Source organism: Pungitius pungitius, chromosome 5 (genome assembly GCF_949316345.1).
Source record: "Pungitius pungitius chromosome 5, fPunPun2.1, whole genome shotgun sequence".
In the NCBI taxonomy this organism is placed as follows: domain Eukaryota; kingdom Metazoa; phylum Chordata; class Actinopteri; order Perciformes; family Gasterosteidae; genus Pungitius; species Pungitius pungitius.
The window spans coordinates 24,090,569-24,108,516 of record NC_084904.1 but is presented as its reverse complement, the minus strand read 5'-3'; the positions used below and the strand labels follow the sequence as shown (position 1 = coordinate 24,108,516).

Below are 17,948 nucleotides of genomic sequence, written 5' to 3'. Positions count from 1 at the left end.
GTGTTCGAATTTCAGAGTCAATATTCCAACAACAACATTACATTGTACAATTTTGAATATCCATTAAAATGAATCTTTAGAACACTCCCATTTGTCATTGTGCAACAAAAATCATGTTCAGTCAAGATGACAGTTCTTTAAAGCAGTTTTAATTACTGTCCACAGACATGTGTATTTACAGTGCATTTTTACACATTAGAGTACGCACATACAATTCACACTACAGAACATAAGGAACCATCATTTTGGACTACCAAGCCATTCAAAACATTAAAAGCTTGCCGTTGGCGATACGAGCTGGGTCCCTGTGGTAGTGTTGTTAATAACCCAAGTCTCTGACGTTTTTGTACTCCACCACTAAGTTTCTTGCCCAAAGCATATGGAACAAACTGAAATGAGTAAAAAACAAAACAAAAAAAAAACTACAATATTAAACAAAATGAATGGTTACTTTCCCCCCTCACCTCACAGGGTGACTCCACAAAAGGTCAAACATTTTACACCTGGTTGGCATCTTAATATTCCCCAAATCCTGAAGTTCAGTAATAGAATTCGAATTGAAATTTAAAAAAAGGTGATAGCAAAAATCTTGGTCCGTGTATCGCAGTCAGGGGTTCTCCTTCCTTTTTTTAAAATCCATTTTGCATTGCCGTTTCCATTTTTGGGGCCGTCTACTTCACTTAAATGAGAGAATGAGGGAGAAATCGTTTAATTTAATTTAACTGAAATGAAGTAAATACTTTTAGCTAATGCATTGTGTGTATATTGAATGAGAAGTTGATTAGGTGTAGGAATAGTATCAGAATAACCGAATGGGTATCAACAAACAAATTGAATTCTACTGGTGACTAGGCCACAGGGCCCTCGCTGGCTTGGATGCGCCACACAAATACAGATCAAACTAAGGAATATCCTGAAGAATTATGTAAAGAATATACCATCAAACAACTGAGAATGTGAAGTGCAGGTGAGAGGCCCAATCACCACACTCACCACCACCTGGGTAGCCACGCTGTTGATCCTCAAGCGCTCCTAAAAAGAAGCAATTTCAACAATAAGTATCTTCTGGAATTTAACTAATACTACAAAAAGAAAGAAAGACAAAACCAGAACAGAATATAGCAAAAACAGCAGTGGCTTACAATCGCAGCCTGGACTTTGAGCCTCCTGCACCTGGGCCCTGACGAGCTGGGAGACAAACCAGAAGGATCACCAACAGCCAAATCATTTGCCCAAGAACTGAGAATAAAACCACCTACCTGCTCTTGGAATTCTCAAGCCAGAGTGCAACAGCGAAAGGGACAAGCATGCTGACACAGCTTAATTATGTGAAGCTTTTACAGCCTGTCTAATTGGTGAACCAGGAAGTAGGAGGTACCAAGGCTGACCTGAATCTATAGTAGCTCAGGAGGGACATTTCCTCACTGGCTACACAAAAAGATGATTTATAATGGCAATAATTGATTTATAATCTTACAGGCTAAGCTTCTTCACAAACAAAGATGATCTTGTTTTGCAGTATCACCATTTAGATGATTTCATCAAACTCTGTTTATGCACCCAGTAAGCCGTAGATTAAATCATAACACACACATAGTTTAGTCCATTATATTACATTACATGTGGTTTATCTTTCATCAAAAGTGACGTACTTTTAGTCGCGTGTGTGACCTCGGCAGGCTAAGTGATGTCCAAATGATGCCCCATATCGAGAGGAGAAAAGGAAGAGGTGTCTCACATCCAAAAAAATAATTGAAATCTATCTATACGTCACATTTCACATATAAGGCTTAGAACAATGACATCAAAAACAATCAAAAAAATCAAAAAAAATATTTCTTCAATAATTAAATGTTGACCTGCATCTGTAAAAGCCTAAAATTCTGTGAGGAGACTGAAATAAGTGTCACTCAGAGGAGTAGGAAGATTGGACCAAACTTCTTGGGGAGAAAAGGAGCTTTAATACACTTCAGAGAAGTTTGTCTTGTCCAATCAGACGCGCAAAAGAACCCGAACCTGAAATGACTTTGACACCCCTGCTCTAGGAAGTCGATGATCAACCACTTGATCAAGTACAATGGTTCACTTGGGTGACCTGGCGAAAAGGCAGAAAACCCTCACTGGAGACCTCTGCCCTCCTACCCCTTCCAAGCTATAGGCCTTCTCCATGGTATCCTGAGCCATGCTTCCTTGTTAGTTCCCTTAGCTTCATGTGGGTGTTTAGCACGCCGACCAGCCCGCACTGATCGTAGGGAAACAACGACAAACAAATTCCCCAAAAACCCTTTATTCAGGAAAAACACCACGAACCCTACACACCAAAACAACGCTACAATACACCACATTAACAAGTTAAAAATAAGTTTGATTAAGCAACATTAAATGTTCTCAGACATGCTCCACGAAGTCCGCACTCCTTTCTCACAGAAAGAGAGAGAGAGAGAATCTGCCTCACACACGTTGATAGAGATGTTGTTTCCATGACAACCAAATGAGGAAAATCATTATTCATTTAGAGCTTTTTTTCTTCTTCATCTGTTTTCCTTCTTCCTTTCTTTGTGTCTCATTGGGACTGAAACATCTTTTCTTCCGACCTGATAAACTCTTCAGACTCATTCATATCTGATTTTTGGTTTTGTTTGATTAGCGTTTGATCAGACGGGAAGCTGTTCGGTTTATTGACAGATGGATCACAGCTTTGTGTCCACTCTGATAATATAATACGATCAAACAAACATACTCACGCTTAGCACAGGCAGCAACAATAGTGCACACAACTGCTATGTAATATAGCAGTAGTGTATACTATGTACTGATATGTACTATAGCGTTAGTGTATGCTGTGGTTCACGGCTGTTTCAAATACTGACACCATCAGCAAGAGGTTCTTGTTTCCAGGAAACCAAAGATGAAGAAGGAACAGCAGAGGGAGGAATGAGTAAGAGCAGAGGGAGGAAGTGCAGAGGAACCAAGGGAAAGAGCAGGGGGAGTAAGAGCAGAGGGAGGAAGGAGTATGAGCAGAGTGATCAAGGGTAAGAGCTGAGGGAGGGAGAGTAGAGGGAGGAAGGAGTAAGAGCAGAGGGAGGGAGAGCAGGGGGGGATCCGAGGGATGAACGACAGAGAGGAGGCAAAAGCAAAGGGAGGAGGGAGGAAACCAAGGAAATTAAGCAGAGGGAGGAAGGAGGAAGAGCAGATAAAGGGGAGAAGGAGGAGGAAGGACCGCCGAATAAAGAACGATAGAAAACAGACTAGATAACTGGGTTTATTAATTGGACACAGATGGAGTCTGAAGAGAATTTGCTGAACGTTTTTCTGCTGCTGCTTATGGGATCCCACTTAACTGTGGTGAGTACTTAATGTTTCTTTCTATGTTCTACGGCATTTTCTAATATTCTGCCTTCTATTTAAATTCTACTATCTTCTGCTCTATTCTACATTTTTCAGTTTTTCTATATTATCTTCTATATTATATCAATAATTAGTTTGAAGCGTTAAGATGTAAACATGAGCACACAAAGCGAAAGTGGTAAAATAGGTTCTTCCTGTAGTAACTAAAGAACATTAGGTGTTTTGTTTGAATAAAACGTTCTTCACTAATGATGAGTGCAGGAGGAGGGTGTGGAAATGTTATCTCTGTGTTTGTGTGTGTGTGTGTGCGAGAGAGAGAGAGAGAGAGACACGGGATGAAGCTCAAAACTAAGACTGACTATAAAATGGCGGAGGTGTTGCTAGGCGGCTGCATCTCTACACCACGGGTCTCCTAGTATAGATAAACCTCTTTGTGTAGGTAAATATATGGGTTCATGTAAGGACGACTGTGTGCTAGTAAAACAAAAAAGTAAGCTTCAAGTCAATCTTACGGAGTCTCTCTGCAGAATGGAGTCTCTAGGTCAACCAATGTAAGCTCTACATAGCAGAAGTTACAATAATCAGGACGTATGATTTAGGTGGTTGTCCTCTGGTCTTCTGCCTGACAGGTGGGTCCTTCCGTCCCCGAGGATGGATGGCAGGTGTACAGTTCGGCTCAGGACTCTGAAGGTCGATGTGTTTGTACAGTGGTCGCTCCCCAGCAGACTGTCTGCTCCAGAGACGCCAGAACCAAGCAGCTTAGACAGCTGCTGGAGAAGGTAGAAGATACTACTACTACTAATGATGATAATAATGCTGATGCCACCACTGCTGATTAGAAATGTTGCTACTGTGAATATCGAGGCTTATATATCGTTTATGATATCAAGTGACTTCAACTTTAATACATTTTCGTTGATTTTCCACAGATAGAGCAGAGGTGACCACACAGAATGCATGGTGACCTGACGTGATTTTTGTTTGTTCCAATGGACGGCAATCTACTGGCACTGCCTTGGCAATCGACCGGTCAATTGGGGTCTACCTATTGGCCACCCCTGCTAGAGTCCAGCTTGCAAGTCCATCCCTGTGGGATGATGAGATGAGGCAAATTCTCCCTTTGAAGTCCGGACACTAGTGGTGGTCGTGGTAGAGAATAAGTTGCTCCAATCCTCTGATGTGCCGGGTTTTTCTGCCGATTAGAGGTGTCAGGGGTGGTGGAGGGGTGATCACTGCTTTTCAAGTGTTCCTGCCTGAATTTATGCCCAAGCTTCATATCGTCGAATCAATGTAGTTAATGACAAGAGCAAAGTCAAGGACCATTCACATTTATTTTCAAAGAAAGCATGACGAAACAATCCAATTAAAAATGATGCTGTCTCCCTCTGATATGAAAACGATTTACATAGAGGGAAAGAACTATATAATCAAAACAACACGATAGACAAATTAACAAACAGCTACAAATATAAAAACACAAAAGCAGTTCACCACGAATGCAGTTTTCTATTTAAGTTTTCTAAAGTTCAGATCTGCTAGCTAGCTTTCTGTTTGACACACTGAATTTTGCCAATTGCGTGTGTTCACATTGATGTTGCGCTTGATGCCATGCCGCATGTTATTGATGCACTGGACGTTAATACTGCGCTGTGAGTTAATGCCAGAGGTGGGACAAAGTCATTGTTATGCAAGTCACAAGTAAGTCTCAAGTCGTTGCCCTCGAGTCCTGAGTCAAGTCGAGTCAAAGATGAGGCAAGTCCCAAGTCGAGTCAAAAGTCAAAGCCAACATGTCTCAAGTCGAGTCCAAAGTCTTACCATTTTAGTTTCGAGTCTTTTCAAGTCCTCTTATTATGGTGGGGACGGGGAACCCTGGGTGATGGTGCGCTGCCTCAAAGACCTAGACTACGAAGGGAAGGGTAATGGTGGATCGATTGTGACTGTGTTATAGTACTTTAAAACGGACGTGACGTTGATTCGTTCAAAACTTACCTTTCTTTGTGCAACTTCAGGTGTCGAACAAAGTTGGACGTTGTGGCAGTTCCGTCTGTAATCTTCGACCCGCATGTTTTGCAAATAGCAACTCGTTTTTTGTCGACTACCTCGTAATTTTATAGCCAAACGAAACTATCTTCGGTATCATTTTTTCAACTGGCGCGTTGTTGCGCTTCATTGGTTGTCTTGCAATGTGCCTGTTTAGATGCTGTCGAATCAGAACCAGGTGGGACTGCAGTGATTGGATGTCGTGCAGGCAGCGCTCTCTGCATACAGAGCGGCGCGGCCGTGTGAAAATGTTTTCCCCCAGTTTTCATGGGGAGTAGCAAGTCTTCTCGAGTTAAAAGGCTCGAGTCCAAGTGAAGTCACGAGTCATCGATGTTAAAGTCCAAGTCGAGTTGCAAGTCTTTGTACGTTTTGTCGAGTCGAGTCTGAAGTCATCAAATTCATGACTCGAGTCTGACTCGAGTCCAAGTCACATGACTCGAGTCCACACCTCGGTTAATGCTGACGTACTTATGAGGCTATCTTGGTGCTACTGTCAAAGAATACGTCCCACATGGCAAACTAAAGATCTGAAAGGTGGAAGACCATGACAATCATCTATATGGTCCCCATTAACCTTAAAGTCTACCTAGAGGACCTCGGGTCTCCCTTATATAGATACAAAGGGGCTGAATCCGAATGAATAAAAGCTCTCTTTAAAACCAGCTGTGCAATGTGATTCGGTTCAGCAGAGAATGCTTAGCCAGCCCTCACACCCCACCGATATGTGTGTATATATTAATACATGCATATATATATGAATGTTTTATGATGTTTTTGGATTGTTTAGGTTCAGAATATGAGTCAGTCCATCAATGTCCTGGATCAGAGGACTCAGAGAGATCTGCAGTTTTTGGAGAAAATGGAAGTTCAGCTAAAGGGTCTGGAAAACAAATTCAAACAAGTGGAAAACGGACACGAAAGCAACATCGCCAGACAGTACAAGGTACCACCCAAATTGTGACGTCATAGTTTACACTACCAATCCTAGTATGAAATCAAGTCTCTAACTCCCCGATTATCCCTTCAGAAAAGCAGTGCCATAGTATTGATGTCACTGATGTTTGGAGGGTTCTTGCTTTCTGTTGTCTGTTGATCAGTCCATCAAAGCAAAGATGGAAGAGTTACGTCCTCTGATATTGGTCCTGGAGGCCTACAAGGAGGATGCTCTGCTGGTCCGACAGTTTAAAGAGGAGGTGGCCAATGTGACAGAGCTGCTGGGATCACTGCAGGAAAAACTGGGAAGTCTGGACTACCAGGAGCTCCACAGTCGAGTGATGGACCTGGAGGACCGGCTTAGGGCCTGCATGCAGAGGCTGGGTGAGTAAACATCCAAGCATTAAAAAGACGTTAAACACAGAATATAATGGATCACTCAAGAGAACAACAGAAATCATGGGATATTCTCAAGTAGACAGCGTTCTCTCAGAAAACTTTTAACAGTATTTCTGTGGATTATCCAGCTAACAGGGACTTAACAGGGAAAGCGTCGTTTTTGATGTTTATACTTTCAAAGCTATGAAATGCTTACAAAATCACAGCTGTGGTATTTGCAAGTGTTACTGTATTTTGTCTGCACTTTATTTCACTTTCACTTTTTGTTCGCTGGTGCACTTTATTTTTAAATACGTTTTAAACTTCATTTTCAAACTGACCCATAGCCTTAGATTACTAACTCATAGCTTTACATGTTATATTTTATGTCAACCCAAAGCCGTAGATTACTAACACATAGCATTAGATTTTGTTATATTTTATTTGACCCCTCTTGCACTATGTTGTTTTGTTGTTAAACTGTCTACTGTCATGCACCAACGGCCAAGTCAAATTCCTTGTATGTCCGACATATTATGGTAATAAATGTTTCCAAATTCCTGATTCCTGTGCCTACATGTGTCCGTCCATTTCCCTAATGTCTAATGTAATTTTGTCCATTCGTGCCGTAATAATTTTAGCCTGTGGGAAGCTGACAGGAATCTCTGAGCCAATCACTATCAAGACGTCTGGATCGAGGTTTGGATCGTGGATGACGGACCCGCTAGCCCCGGCTGGAGACAGCAGAGTGAGTCAAGAAAAAACACCACAGTCATAGTTTTATAGACATTCTGCAGGTCAAGGGGACAGTTTGTTATTGGAAGAGTGCTACTTACACTTAGTGAACTGAATAGTATTGACCGATTACATTAGCGTTTTGGGTGAATGCAGGCACAAAGCACAAAAGAGAAGAAACACATCAGTGATGATGATTTAGCATTTAATTCATCTATAATCTACTTGTGAAACAAATCTGGTTTCAAACGTTCAATCTCAAGTTGTTCATTGCAAGGTAAAAAACAAGCAGCAAACCAAAGACGTATCAGCCAGGATATCTACAGAAACCCCTAAAATAAACATCCTCAGCGCTCGTCCTTAGAGTTATGACTTCATTGTTCGTAATTGAGACAAATGGATTCCGAATTCTGCACAAACTGATCGGGTCTCTGTTTAATTGTAGCAGAGGATGGTAGCTTAAGTTTCAACTTTAGTTTGTGTTATGATGAAATAATACATGCAATATAAGGTATATACATCTTATGTTTATCATTTGTGGAACATAGTCTTGTCAAAATGAGGGTTATGACCTACAAAACACAATCGAAATATTTACACATTTTTAGATATTTTTTTGCTTCTTCCTTTATAGGTATGGTACATGGATGGTTACCATAACAATCGCTTTGTTCGGGAGTATCAGTCAATGAATGACTTCATAACTGCAGATAATTTCACCTCTCATCGGCTGCCTCACCCCTGGTCTGGTACCGGTCAGGTGGTTTATAATGGATCCATTTACTTCAACAAATTTCAGAGTCACACAATCATCAAGTTCGACTTCAGCACATCCCTTATCAGCCGCTCACGGCAACTGGACTTTGCCGGATACAACAACATGTACCATTACGCCTGGGGGGGGCACTCAGACATCGACCTCATGGTGGACGAGGGAGGGCTATGGGCCGTTTACGCCACCAATCAGAACGCTGGAAACATTGTCCTCAGCCAGTTAAATCCAAACACTCTTCAGATCATCCACAGCTGGACCACCAACCACCCGAAACGCAGCGCTGGCGAGGCATTCATGATCTGTGGAACTCTGTATGTCACTAACGGCTACTCGGGTGGAACAAAAGTGTACTACGCCTACTCCACTAATTCCTCCACCTACGAGTACATTGACATTCCTCTGACCAATAAATACAGCCACCTGTCCATGCTGGACTACAACCCCCGAGACAGAGCGCTCTACGCCTGGAACAATGGCCACCAAGTCCTCTACAATGTGACTCTCTACCACATCATACAGTAACACGAACGTAGGAGAGGGGTAAAATCATGGAATATAAAGACGTGGTTTACAAAAATTCTCAAAGGCTCTTGGACAAAATAATTGGGTCCTATCTGTGTCCCTGGGACAGAGAAGTATATTAGCCTAGCTTAGCATAAACTCTTTCCTTAGCCACATGCAAAGAAAATCCACCTTCTTTTGAAATCAGGTGTAACCGTTGCATGTTCCATCCTGTAATCAGTTGCTTTATTTTACTGTTCAGTTAAACTTGCTAAAACGTCAATGTTTTGATTAGACATTTTAATTTTACCCCTGTAAGATGTACCAACATGGAAATAAGACCACAAGATATTTTCTTGTGTGGAGCTGGGCTAGTAGTCTCCCTACACTTAGTCTTTGTGCTAAGCTATGCTAAACCTCAACCGGACCTATTTCCTTACTGGAGCGTCTCCAAAGTGTTAGACTGTTAACTTCCATATTAGGTTTGAGTTGCATGAAATCAATCCCTTCATCGTCAAGATCACATTAAACACTAATCACAAAGAAATCACAAATTATCTTTCACATATACAGACACTGAAACGTTGAAATCATATTAGTGTGGATACGGAAGATGAGACTTTGTTTTAAGACTTAATGATAGCAGACTTATTGTTCATATATTGAAGTAATAACAATTGTAATGTATTTTCGTACTATTGAGTATTACACAGCGATAAATCATTTGCAACAATGCCATTACCATATCTCGAATTTTTATTTGAGGTAAATTGACGAGGGCTCAAAAGGACATCCGTCCACTCTGCTGTCGGTGTGTTGTCATGATATTTAATCATCACTCCTTCAATTAAATAGGATCCAGACTTTAGATTTATACAACCTTTTTTGTCTGCCAATGCACACTTGAACTTTAATTCAATGCCATCAACTTGTAACAAATGGTTATTACAAAGCACATTGGTTTTGATAGGCCTGATGCTTCTTTGGAATCAGCTACAAAGAAGATTGCTTTAAAAAATAAATCCTTTAATGCATCCATCATGCAGCATTAAACATTAAAAATGACACAAAATGGAGGAAGAAATGTGTTAGATGAACAAAACTGTTAACCTGGTTAAATGTAGTTATGGTGAACTTGTCTGGCATTAATGATGCTAATGAGCATATGAAGTAGAGTGATAGACTTTGTGTCCTCACATTATTAACTGCAGCAACAAGTTCAACTGTCTTCATAAAATGGCTAACTAGCGGCAGGCTAAAAAATAATGAAGCCAATAGGGAAGATATGCTGTCCCTGAAAAGAGTTACCTTTAACCCTCCACGTTAAAAGGAAAACTTTACAGCAGAAATAAACATGTTTAGAAGCTGGAATAACATTACATAACATATGGGGGGAGAACTTTCATAGAACTTTCTGGTTATAATTATATTTAAGCTCAAAGTTGAGCATATTTGAAATGTAACGTCTTTGAATAAAAGGTGGGTGTTGTCACTGACATGCATGTCAGTGAGGATCTGTCACATTTAGATAAAACGATTATTAAATTAGGATTATTGTTTGTTCTTCTCTACTGCTATCACCAATTATTACATTATCATATTTTACATGTTTATGAAAATTAAATGTCTGTGTTAGAAAGTACTTTTAGACAAATAAACACATCCCTGGAGTTTAGTGGTTCATTTTATATTGTTACTTTCCATGTACTAAGATGTCTTAACTTACTTTCAGGATTTACAGTGTTGGCAACTGGTAGAACAGCAGTGATTGTACTGAGCTATAAGAAAGAACATAATTATTCACAGACTGCGTAGAAGTAAATGGATTGGTCCGTGTTTGTATCTTCTCGCCTTAACATGTGAATTATTTTGCATTGAGTCACCGAAGCACAATGTAATACTATTATTGTTTTGAACAAAGGTTAAATAAAATGCTCCACTTCACATGAACCTTACAACCTTGTTTGTGTTTGTATTAGGTGAGAAAAAGGATCATGGTCGGAAAAACTTGTGTTCTATTCTACTTTGGGGTTGGATAATAACCAGGATTGCTATTCAGCAATCATCTATTATTTGTTTGTACTTATCTCCTGAAATTTTGTAGGTGTTTTTTTGGTCAACAAAAGTTGAACAGATGTACACGTTGTTAATATCAAACTACCTCAATGTTTTGTTTATTTGATCATGGACTTGATTTTCTGCTTTTTTAACTTTTCAATTCCAATGCCTAAAAGTATTTAATTAGCCTTTAATAAAAATACATTAAAACCTGCAGGCGGTTCTTTTTTAGAAGATCCTTCCCACAAAAATATTTTGAAATTAGGCTTAGGGTTCAGGGTATTGTGATGGCTGCTCTAAAAAGAGACTGCATCGTATTCTCTGTCCATCTAACCCTGCAACCTGAAGCTCACCTCCACCACTGGGGCCCTTGAGGCACTCCACATCCAAGAATCCCATCCTCATAATTATACTTCAGACCATACTGTGTCTGATACAGTAAGATTTGGACACACGGGACTGAACTCAACTCTGTTCTTAATGGCACAAACAGGATCAGATTAGTGCAATATTTGCAATGAGATTGAATATGTGGAGCATGTTATCATAAAGTATTGAAAATACAACACTGAAAGACAACTTGAAGGTTAAAATTTGCCAACGGAGATGAAAGATGTGAAAGTGTGGAGGATGTTCTGGCGTGAATGATGTAATCTCGATTTGTAAAAGAGACAGAACAAGGCCGTAGGATCGAGCAGTATTTCGCGAATCTGCACACTCCGGTACAGTAGGGGGCGGTATACACTTAGACAGGTTGGTTGCAATCCGCCATTCAAACCTAAAGAAGAAGAAGCCCAACTGGTGCTTCACCGACGTCACGTGACACGGAAATATGACGTAGCTGCATCGAGAACACTTCCGGAAATCACTCTGCGTTCACGCAACCAGTCTCCACCGCATCGTGAGTTGATATGCTTCATTGTTGTTGGTAATTAGAAGGATATTATGACGTTATTGGTCATTTTGGCTGTGATTTCCTGATCAGATCTGAATATATTCATCGTTACGTCCGTCTCGTTTTTGTTAGCATGCTAACAGCTAACGGCTAACGATAGTCAGTTTGCAAGTCCCCAAAATAAATCGATCTTCTTCTACAAGTAAAAGCGACGAGTCTAAGTGAGACTGTCCCATTGTTATTCATTATCATCATCCTCACAGTGTCTAAATAAGGACATTATCCGAGTCGTTAACGTTTCAAAGTCTAAATAGAGAAGAAGCCTTTTAACTAAGTTTATTCAAGACGACAGTAATACTCTGTATTTTATGTAACTAAGCAACCGATGCACTTCACCAATAACTTGAATAGTCATGTGACAATATGATTATTAATAATAACTTTAATGTAACAAGATTCTTCTTGTTTCTGTGTTTCAGTTTGAGAAATGGAGACGCTGAAGGACGGAGGAGAGAAACCGAAGGAAGGCGATGGGGACGAAGGAGAGATGGAGGGAGGAGAGAAGGAGCAAGAAGAGAAACCGAGAGGAGGAGAGAAGGAGCAAGAAGAGAAACCGAGAGGAGGAGAGAAGGAGCAAGAAGAGAAACCAAGGGGAGGAGAGAGGAGCGAGGAAAGAGCGACTGAGCCAGGAAAGAGACCAAGGGAAGGAGAGAGGGAACCAGGACACAACGTGAAAAAGAGACATGTGGAAGAGGAAGGGCACCAGTCGCCACAGACAAAGAAGCCGGTAGATATACTGACTTTTAGGGTTAGGGTTGATGTTTTTGATGGTCTGAAGTTATTGATCCGTGTGGTTTCTCCATCAGCTGATTGATCACAGTGTGAAGGTGGCGAGTCACTACAACAGCCTGCAGGAAGTCGGTCTGGCTGCACGAAGTCGAAGCAAAATATTTTTCATGAGGAACTTCAACAACTGGCTGAAGAGTGTCCTGATTGGTAACTGATTATTAATCAATACTATCCATTATGACATCACATTTAATTCACCTGAGGCTTTGATCAAAAGCGACTTACAATACGTCCATTGCATCACGAGGGTTCAGACCTGGAACAAGATCCAAACCACAGAGTTCTGTTACTAACGTCCTCCTTATCAAATGTGTAGTCTGAAGAGATGTGTTTTTACATTTATAGACTATTATATTTTAATGTTATTGATGAGCTCTTTCTAAAGAGTCTGATTGATAGATATCAGGATGTATGTACTGTATCAGCTTATGTGTCATACCTATGTGTGTATGTATATATATATATATATATATATATATGTAGATGACCATATAGAAGTGGGAGTTTTTTATGTGTGTGATTCCCTTTCTGGGCGGATCAGTATTTTTCTATTATTCATAACCAATCAATTGAAGCAGTGAAACAAATTCAATTCAATTCATTTTATTTTGTATAGCCCAAAATCGCAAATTACAAATTTGCCTCAGAGGGCTTTACAGTCTGTACACATGCAACATCCTCTGTCCCGAAACCCTCACATCGGCACAGGAAAAACTCCCCAAAATATGAAAAAACCCTTCAATGGGGAAAAAAGGGAAGAAACCTTAGGGAGAACGTCAGAGGAGGGATCCCTCTCCCGGGATGGACAGACAAACAAAACATCCAGAAGTTTATTAATCAACAAATAAACCAACAGAACTTTAGAAAGTACACGATATGAATCAATGGCGCTCGTACAGGAAGTGATGTCATAACGAGTCTTTGTGATGTCATAGAACTCGCCCTATAAAACGTTCATGTCGCTCCTTCATCATTGAGGAAGAGAGCGGTGAACTAATCCATCAGCTCAGATGAACCTGCAGGTGTGTTGCTATGGTGATTTAGACAAACCTGCTTCAGGGAACCGAAGAGCCGGATCATCTCATCCTGAAAATGATCCGTTTACTCAGTGAACCATGTACGAGGAACGGGGCCCTGAATCAGCAATTTCTTTTATTTGATTGACAGGTGAGATCCTGGAGCAGGTGAGGGGGGCGGGGCCTCCTCAGCAGGTGTCTGTGTTGGACCTCGGCTGTGGAAAAGGAGGAGATCTGCTGAAGTGGAGGAGAGGAGGAATCAACCACCTGGTCTGTGCAGGTGATTTGTCATTAGTTCTTTATGACACACTCCTGTCGTGGAAGATTTTCTCATCCAATCGGGAATCAGTTGTAAAGTCTCTTGTGAATCAAAGTTGCATTTTCTGTTTAATTCTTGCAAGGAAGAAGAGGTCTGCAACAGCTTTACATGGATAGGCAGCTTCTTCTTAATGTTTGAGAGGGAGACGGCTATATTTATACATTGACAGAGTCGACACCTTGGTTTTGTTAATGCTAAAGAGTTTGAGAGGCGAGGAGGTCCCAGACCTGAAGGGAACTCAAGGTGCTTACAGCAGATGTTTGATTAGATCTAGGACTTCTCCTTCCTCCATGCAGCGATGTCATGCAAAGACCAATGGGATCAAAGAGGAGAGGTGCTCTGAGATTCTTCTGCTCAGATAGTTCCTACACAGCTGGTTTTAGACATTAATCTAATAAAACATTATGGCATCATTATATTTTGCCATTACACTCCTCACGGGCGATCACATCTGTTTTATATGACATGATTGATACTCTGTATTCTCAGATATAGCTGGAGTGTCAGTGGAACAATGTCAGAGTCGTTACGAAGACATGAAGAAGAAAAGCCACGGCGAGGACATCTTCAGTGCTCAATTCATCAATGCAGACTGTTCCAAGGTGTGTGTGTGTGTGTGTGTGTGTGTGTGTGTGTGTGTGTGTACCAACTCCTTTGTCCTGTCTCTACAGGAGGTTTTGTCAGAGAAGCTGGACAACCCGGCGCTGATGTTTGACATCTGCAGCTGTCAGTTTGTTTATCATTACTCATTTGAGAGCGAACAAAAGGCCGACATGATGCTGCGAAACGCCTGTGAGCGTCTGAAACCTGGCGGTTTCTTCATCGGAACGACACCTGATGCTTTTGAACTTGTGTAAGAACAAATACTGTGTTTTATATCACTATATAGTATATAGTAATCTTATGAGTAACTGAATGGTTTCCAAACTTCTGTGTATAAATACACTAACTAGGTCCATAATGCCTCTTGTGCTCGTCCTCTGCAGTAAACGCTTGGAGGCATCGGACTCTCTGTCGTTTGGAAACGAGGTTTTTAAGGTGTCCTTTCAGTCCAAAGGTTCCTACCCTCTGTTTGGATGTCAGTATCACTTCAGCCTGGAGGACGTTGTCAATGTTCCAGAGTCCCTTGTCTACTTCCCTCTTTTTCAACAGTAAGATTTGTGTGTTGTAATGGAACATTTAATAGATCAGTTTACTTTAATCAACAGGAAAAACATAAAAGCTAAGGCTGTAAAAGTTAACACGTTGAAATTATTGTGTCAGAGATTATAAAATATTTGAACGCTGTTAACGCAACAAACAGAAGAACAATGTGTCAAACGGAAGGGGAACCAATAGCAAACGGATATATATATATATATGTATGTATATATGATGAGGATTTAATGTCACTGCTGTGTAGCCCCTGATTGGTTGTGAAGGTTCACATGTCCCTGTGTCTCAGCATGGCAAAGCGGTACAACATGCACCTGGTGTTGAAGCAGAGGTTCTCCGAGTATTTTGAAGACAAAGTGAAGAAGGAGCCTCATCGCAGCCTCATGATGAAGATGATGGCTCTCCAGGTAAAAAATAATAATAATTCGTCTCTGGAGCCTTTGGCTCAGTGTAACGTTTCATCAGTTGATGTAAGATAAACACTAGTTAAAACTATAAAAAGAAGCCGCATAACTCAAAGTGTAACTTCTAACTGTAATATCTCCACTCTATCTGAATATTCTACTTTATTATATATAAATAAATATATATTCTAGTCAACAATCAAGGATTGCTATTAATCGAATGAATTTCTGACCCCGTCCCAAACGCCTTCATAGCTGCAGTAAACTGACCAGTTAGCGTTTATTTAGTCTGCTGTACTTGACGTTTACAACTCTCCTTTTGCCGTCGCTCACGGCTCCGCTCCAATAATCAACTACACCCCCCCCCCCCCCCCCCTGACGTTGTAACCCTTGGGGAAACACTGACCTTCGTGACTATAGTGTTTAATAATAACTTTGGTTACATCAACTCAAAGTGTGGAAGAGATTTAGTGAGCCCCCTTTCTCCATGTTTCTTGTGAGGATGCCCCTCCAAAGCTGATGAACCCACCCCCCCCCACTGTGACCCAGGGGGTTTCTGTAGGCAGAGAGCTACGGATTATTAGAACCATAATAATGATAATTAAGAACAGTGTTAATGTGCGATAAAATAATTATTATATAATAATAATCATTATTCATGTGTTAACGTGAAAATGCCTAGGTCTAATGAATATATTTTATATCACACAAATATATTATATAAATATACAGTGCCAGTCTAAAGTTTGGACACATTTTCAATTGAATGACAAAGTCAGTCCATACTTGGCTGGTACTGTATATTATATTTAGTATTTAACTCATAATTCCGACGTCAAAACATGTTAACACCATTTAAAAATAAATAAATAAATCCTTATCTTTTTTTTCAAACCAATTGCTCACTGGCTCTGAATACATAGAGAAACCCATGGGACACAGTCGGGGTGCGATGTACATCAGTGTTGGCTTGGGAGGGGTTTCATCACAAGTCCCAACCCAATCAGAGCCTTGGGGGCGGGCCTTAGACGCTGCAGACCGAGTGTATAGATCTGACCAAAATCTTTTTATTTTAGTCAGTTCTATCTCCATCTCACACTCTCCTTCCTTATTCTTATCTTATGCATCACCTCCTCTCTTCATATAATATAATATATTCATGCATTATTTCCTGTTTGCTGAGCGTTGTGTGCAGTGAGCATATGTTGTGTTTCCAGCCGTTTCCTTGTGACGAGGGGGGCAAACAGGTTACAGACAGCAGAGAAGAATACCGCCATGCTGAGGAGCACTGTGCCAGAGCCGGAGTCCAACCGCCAGTGGTGGGTCTTCTAAACGCACACCTTTCCAGTTGGGTTTCTGTTGAAGACTTTTCCCATTTTGACAGCACTGTTTGTTTGTGTGCAGGGAACTCTCAGCAGATCTGAGTGGGAAGCAGCAAGTAAGTTTATTTAGTGTCCCACTTTACACTTTGGTCTTCATTTCATCATCGTTGACACTTTTGGTTTAGTCGTCTGTGTCACTGTTTGATCTCAACTTCATTGTTACTGTTGAGGAGTATTGGACTGTTTGAATTTACTTTGCTAATCCTGAGGTGATGGAAACCTCATTCTGTATATCTGTATGATGAAATGAATCCTTTGCCTGCTCTCTCTGTTGTGTGCAGGTATCTACCTGGTATTCGTCTTTCAGAAGATGTCGTGATGCTCAAAACAACTGAAATTTGTTTTCCTACCTCACCTGAATGTTTTCAGTAATATCTGATGTACTTTCTTTTGTTATCTAAATAAATTCAAAATACATTTAAAGTCACTAGTAGTGTGGGTACTATATCTCTACAAAAAGAAATGATAATGATAACTTGCCAATACAGCAATGTTGAGTTTTCAGGGTTAGGGTCCTGCACCATAGAGTTAAGCTTACTCTTGTTATGAAGGGTTGGGTAGAAGACGTGGCCTTATGTATGTTAGGGGATTGGTTAACCCCTTTGGTTGGAGGACAAGGTTTCCATGGTTACCATTTGGGTGGAGGTTATCATAAAAAACAAATCAGTTTAAAATACTGGAATCAACAAACTGAAGGATAAAATGAATGTAGTTTGATAGAGGAGAGATCAGATTTGACTCAGGTTACTGGTCTCAATCAGCCGAACCTCACAGTCAGTCAGCAGACTGCTGTGAAAGGGAAGCTTCTGCAGAGACTGGTGCACCTGCAAGGTTTGGCTGTGGATGCAGTAAGGCACATGAAAGACGTGTGTGAAAAATAAAAACACCAAGAAACCTATGCATAACTCCGTCAAGCTAGCAGTCTTAAGGGAAGTCAATGCTCACTACGTCCACTGCTATGTGCATCAGCTGAACCTCATCATGCAGCAGGCAACAGCTCACATCCCTAGAATCAGAGCTTTCTCTTCTGACGTTGGTAGGAGATGGTCGGCCACAGTAACTGGAAACCTGCTGCAGGGATGAATGGGGCTGTGATCATTTTTGTTGGTATTGAAGATGCAGACCTTGTGGTAGAAAATGGGATCGAGGTGAACGGTGAC

At 40.8% G+C, this 17,948-nt stretch overlaps 2 protein-coding genes across 2 annotated transcripts; both read left to right on the top strand.

Moving 5' to 3' along the window:
• The first annotated feature begins 3,117 nt into the window (after positions 1–3,117).
• LOC119225055 (noelin-like) lies at positions 3,118–10,982 on the top strand. Its single transcript, XM_037482679.2, has 6 exons — positions 3,118–3,345; positions 3,978–4,127; positions 6,176–6,331; positions 6,486–6,705; positions 7,341–7,447; positions 8,069–10,982. Exons 1-6 carry the CDS (start codon positions 3,280–3,282, stop codon positions 8,729–8,731), a joined length of 1,362 nt encoding a protein of 453 aa, XP_037338576.1. The 5' UTR covers positions 3,118–3,279; the 3' UTR covers positions 8,732–10,982.
• A 588-nt stretch (positions 10,983–11,570) lies between these two features.
• rnmt (RNA (guanine-7-) methyltransferase) lies at positions 11,571–17,215 on the top strand. Its single transcript, XM_037482884.2, has 11 exons — positions 11,571–11,669; positions 12,143–12,450; positions 12,530–12,659; positions 13,680–13,808; positions 14,337–14,449; positions 14,519–14,700; positions 14,834–14,998; positions 15,292–15,409; positions 16,624–16,725; positions 16,811–16,844; positions 17,070–17,215. Exons 2-11 carry the CDS (start codon positions 12,151–12,153, stop codon positions 17,105–17,107), a joined length of 1,311 nt encoding a protein of 436 aa, XP_037338781.2. The 5' UTR covers positions 11,571–11,669; positions 12,143–12,150; the 3' UTR covers positions 17,108–17,215.
• The last annotated feature ends 733 nt before the right edge of the window (positions 17,216–17,948 follow it).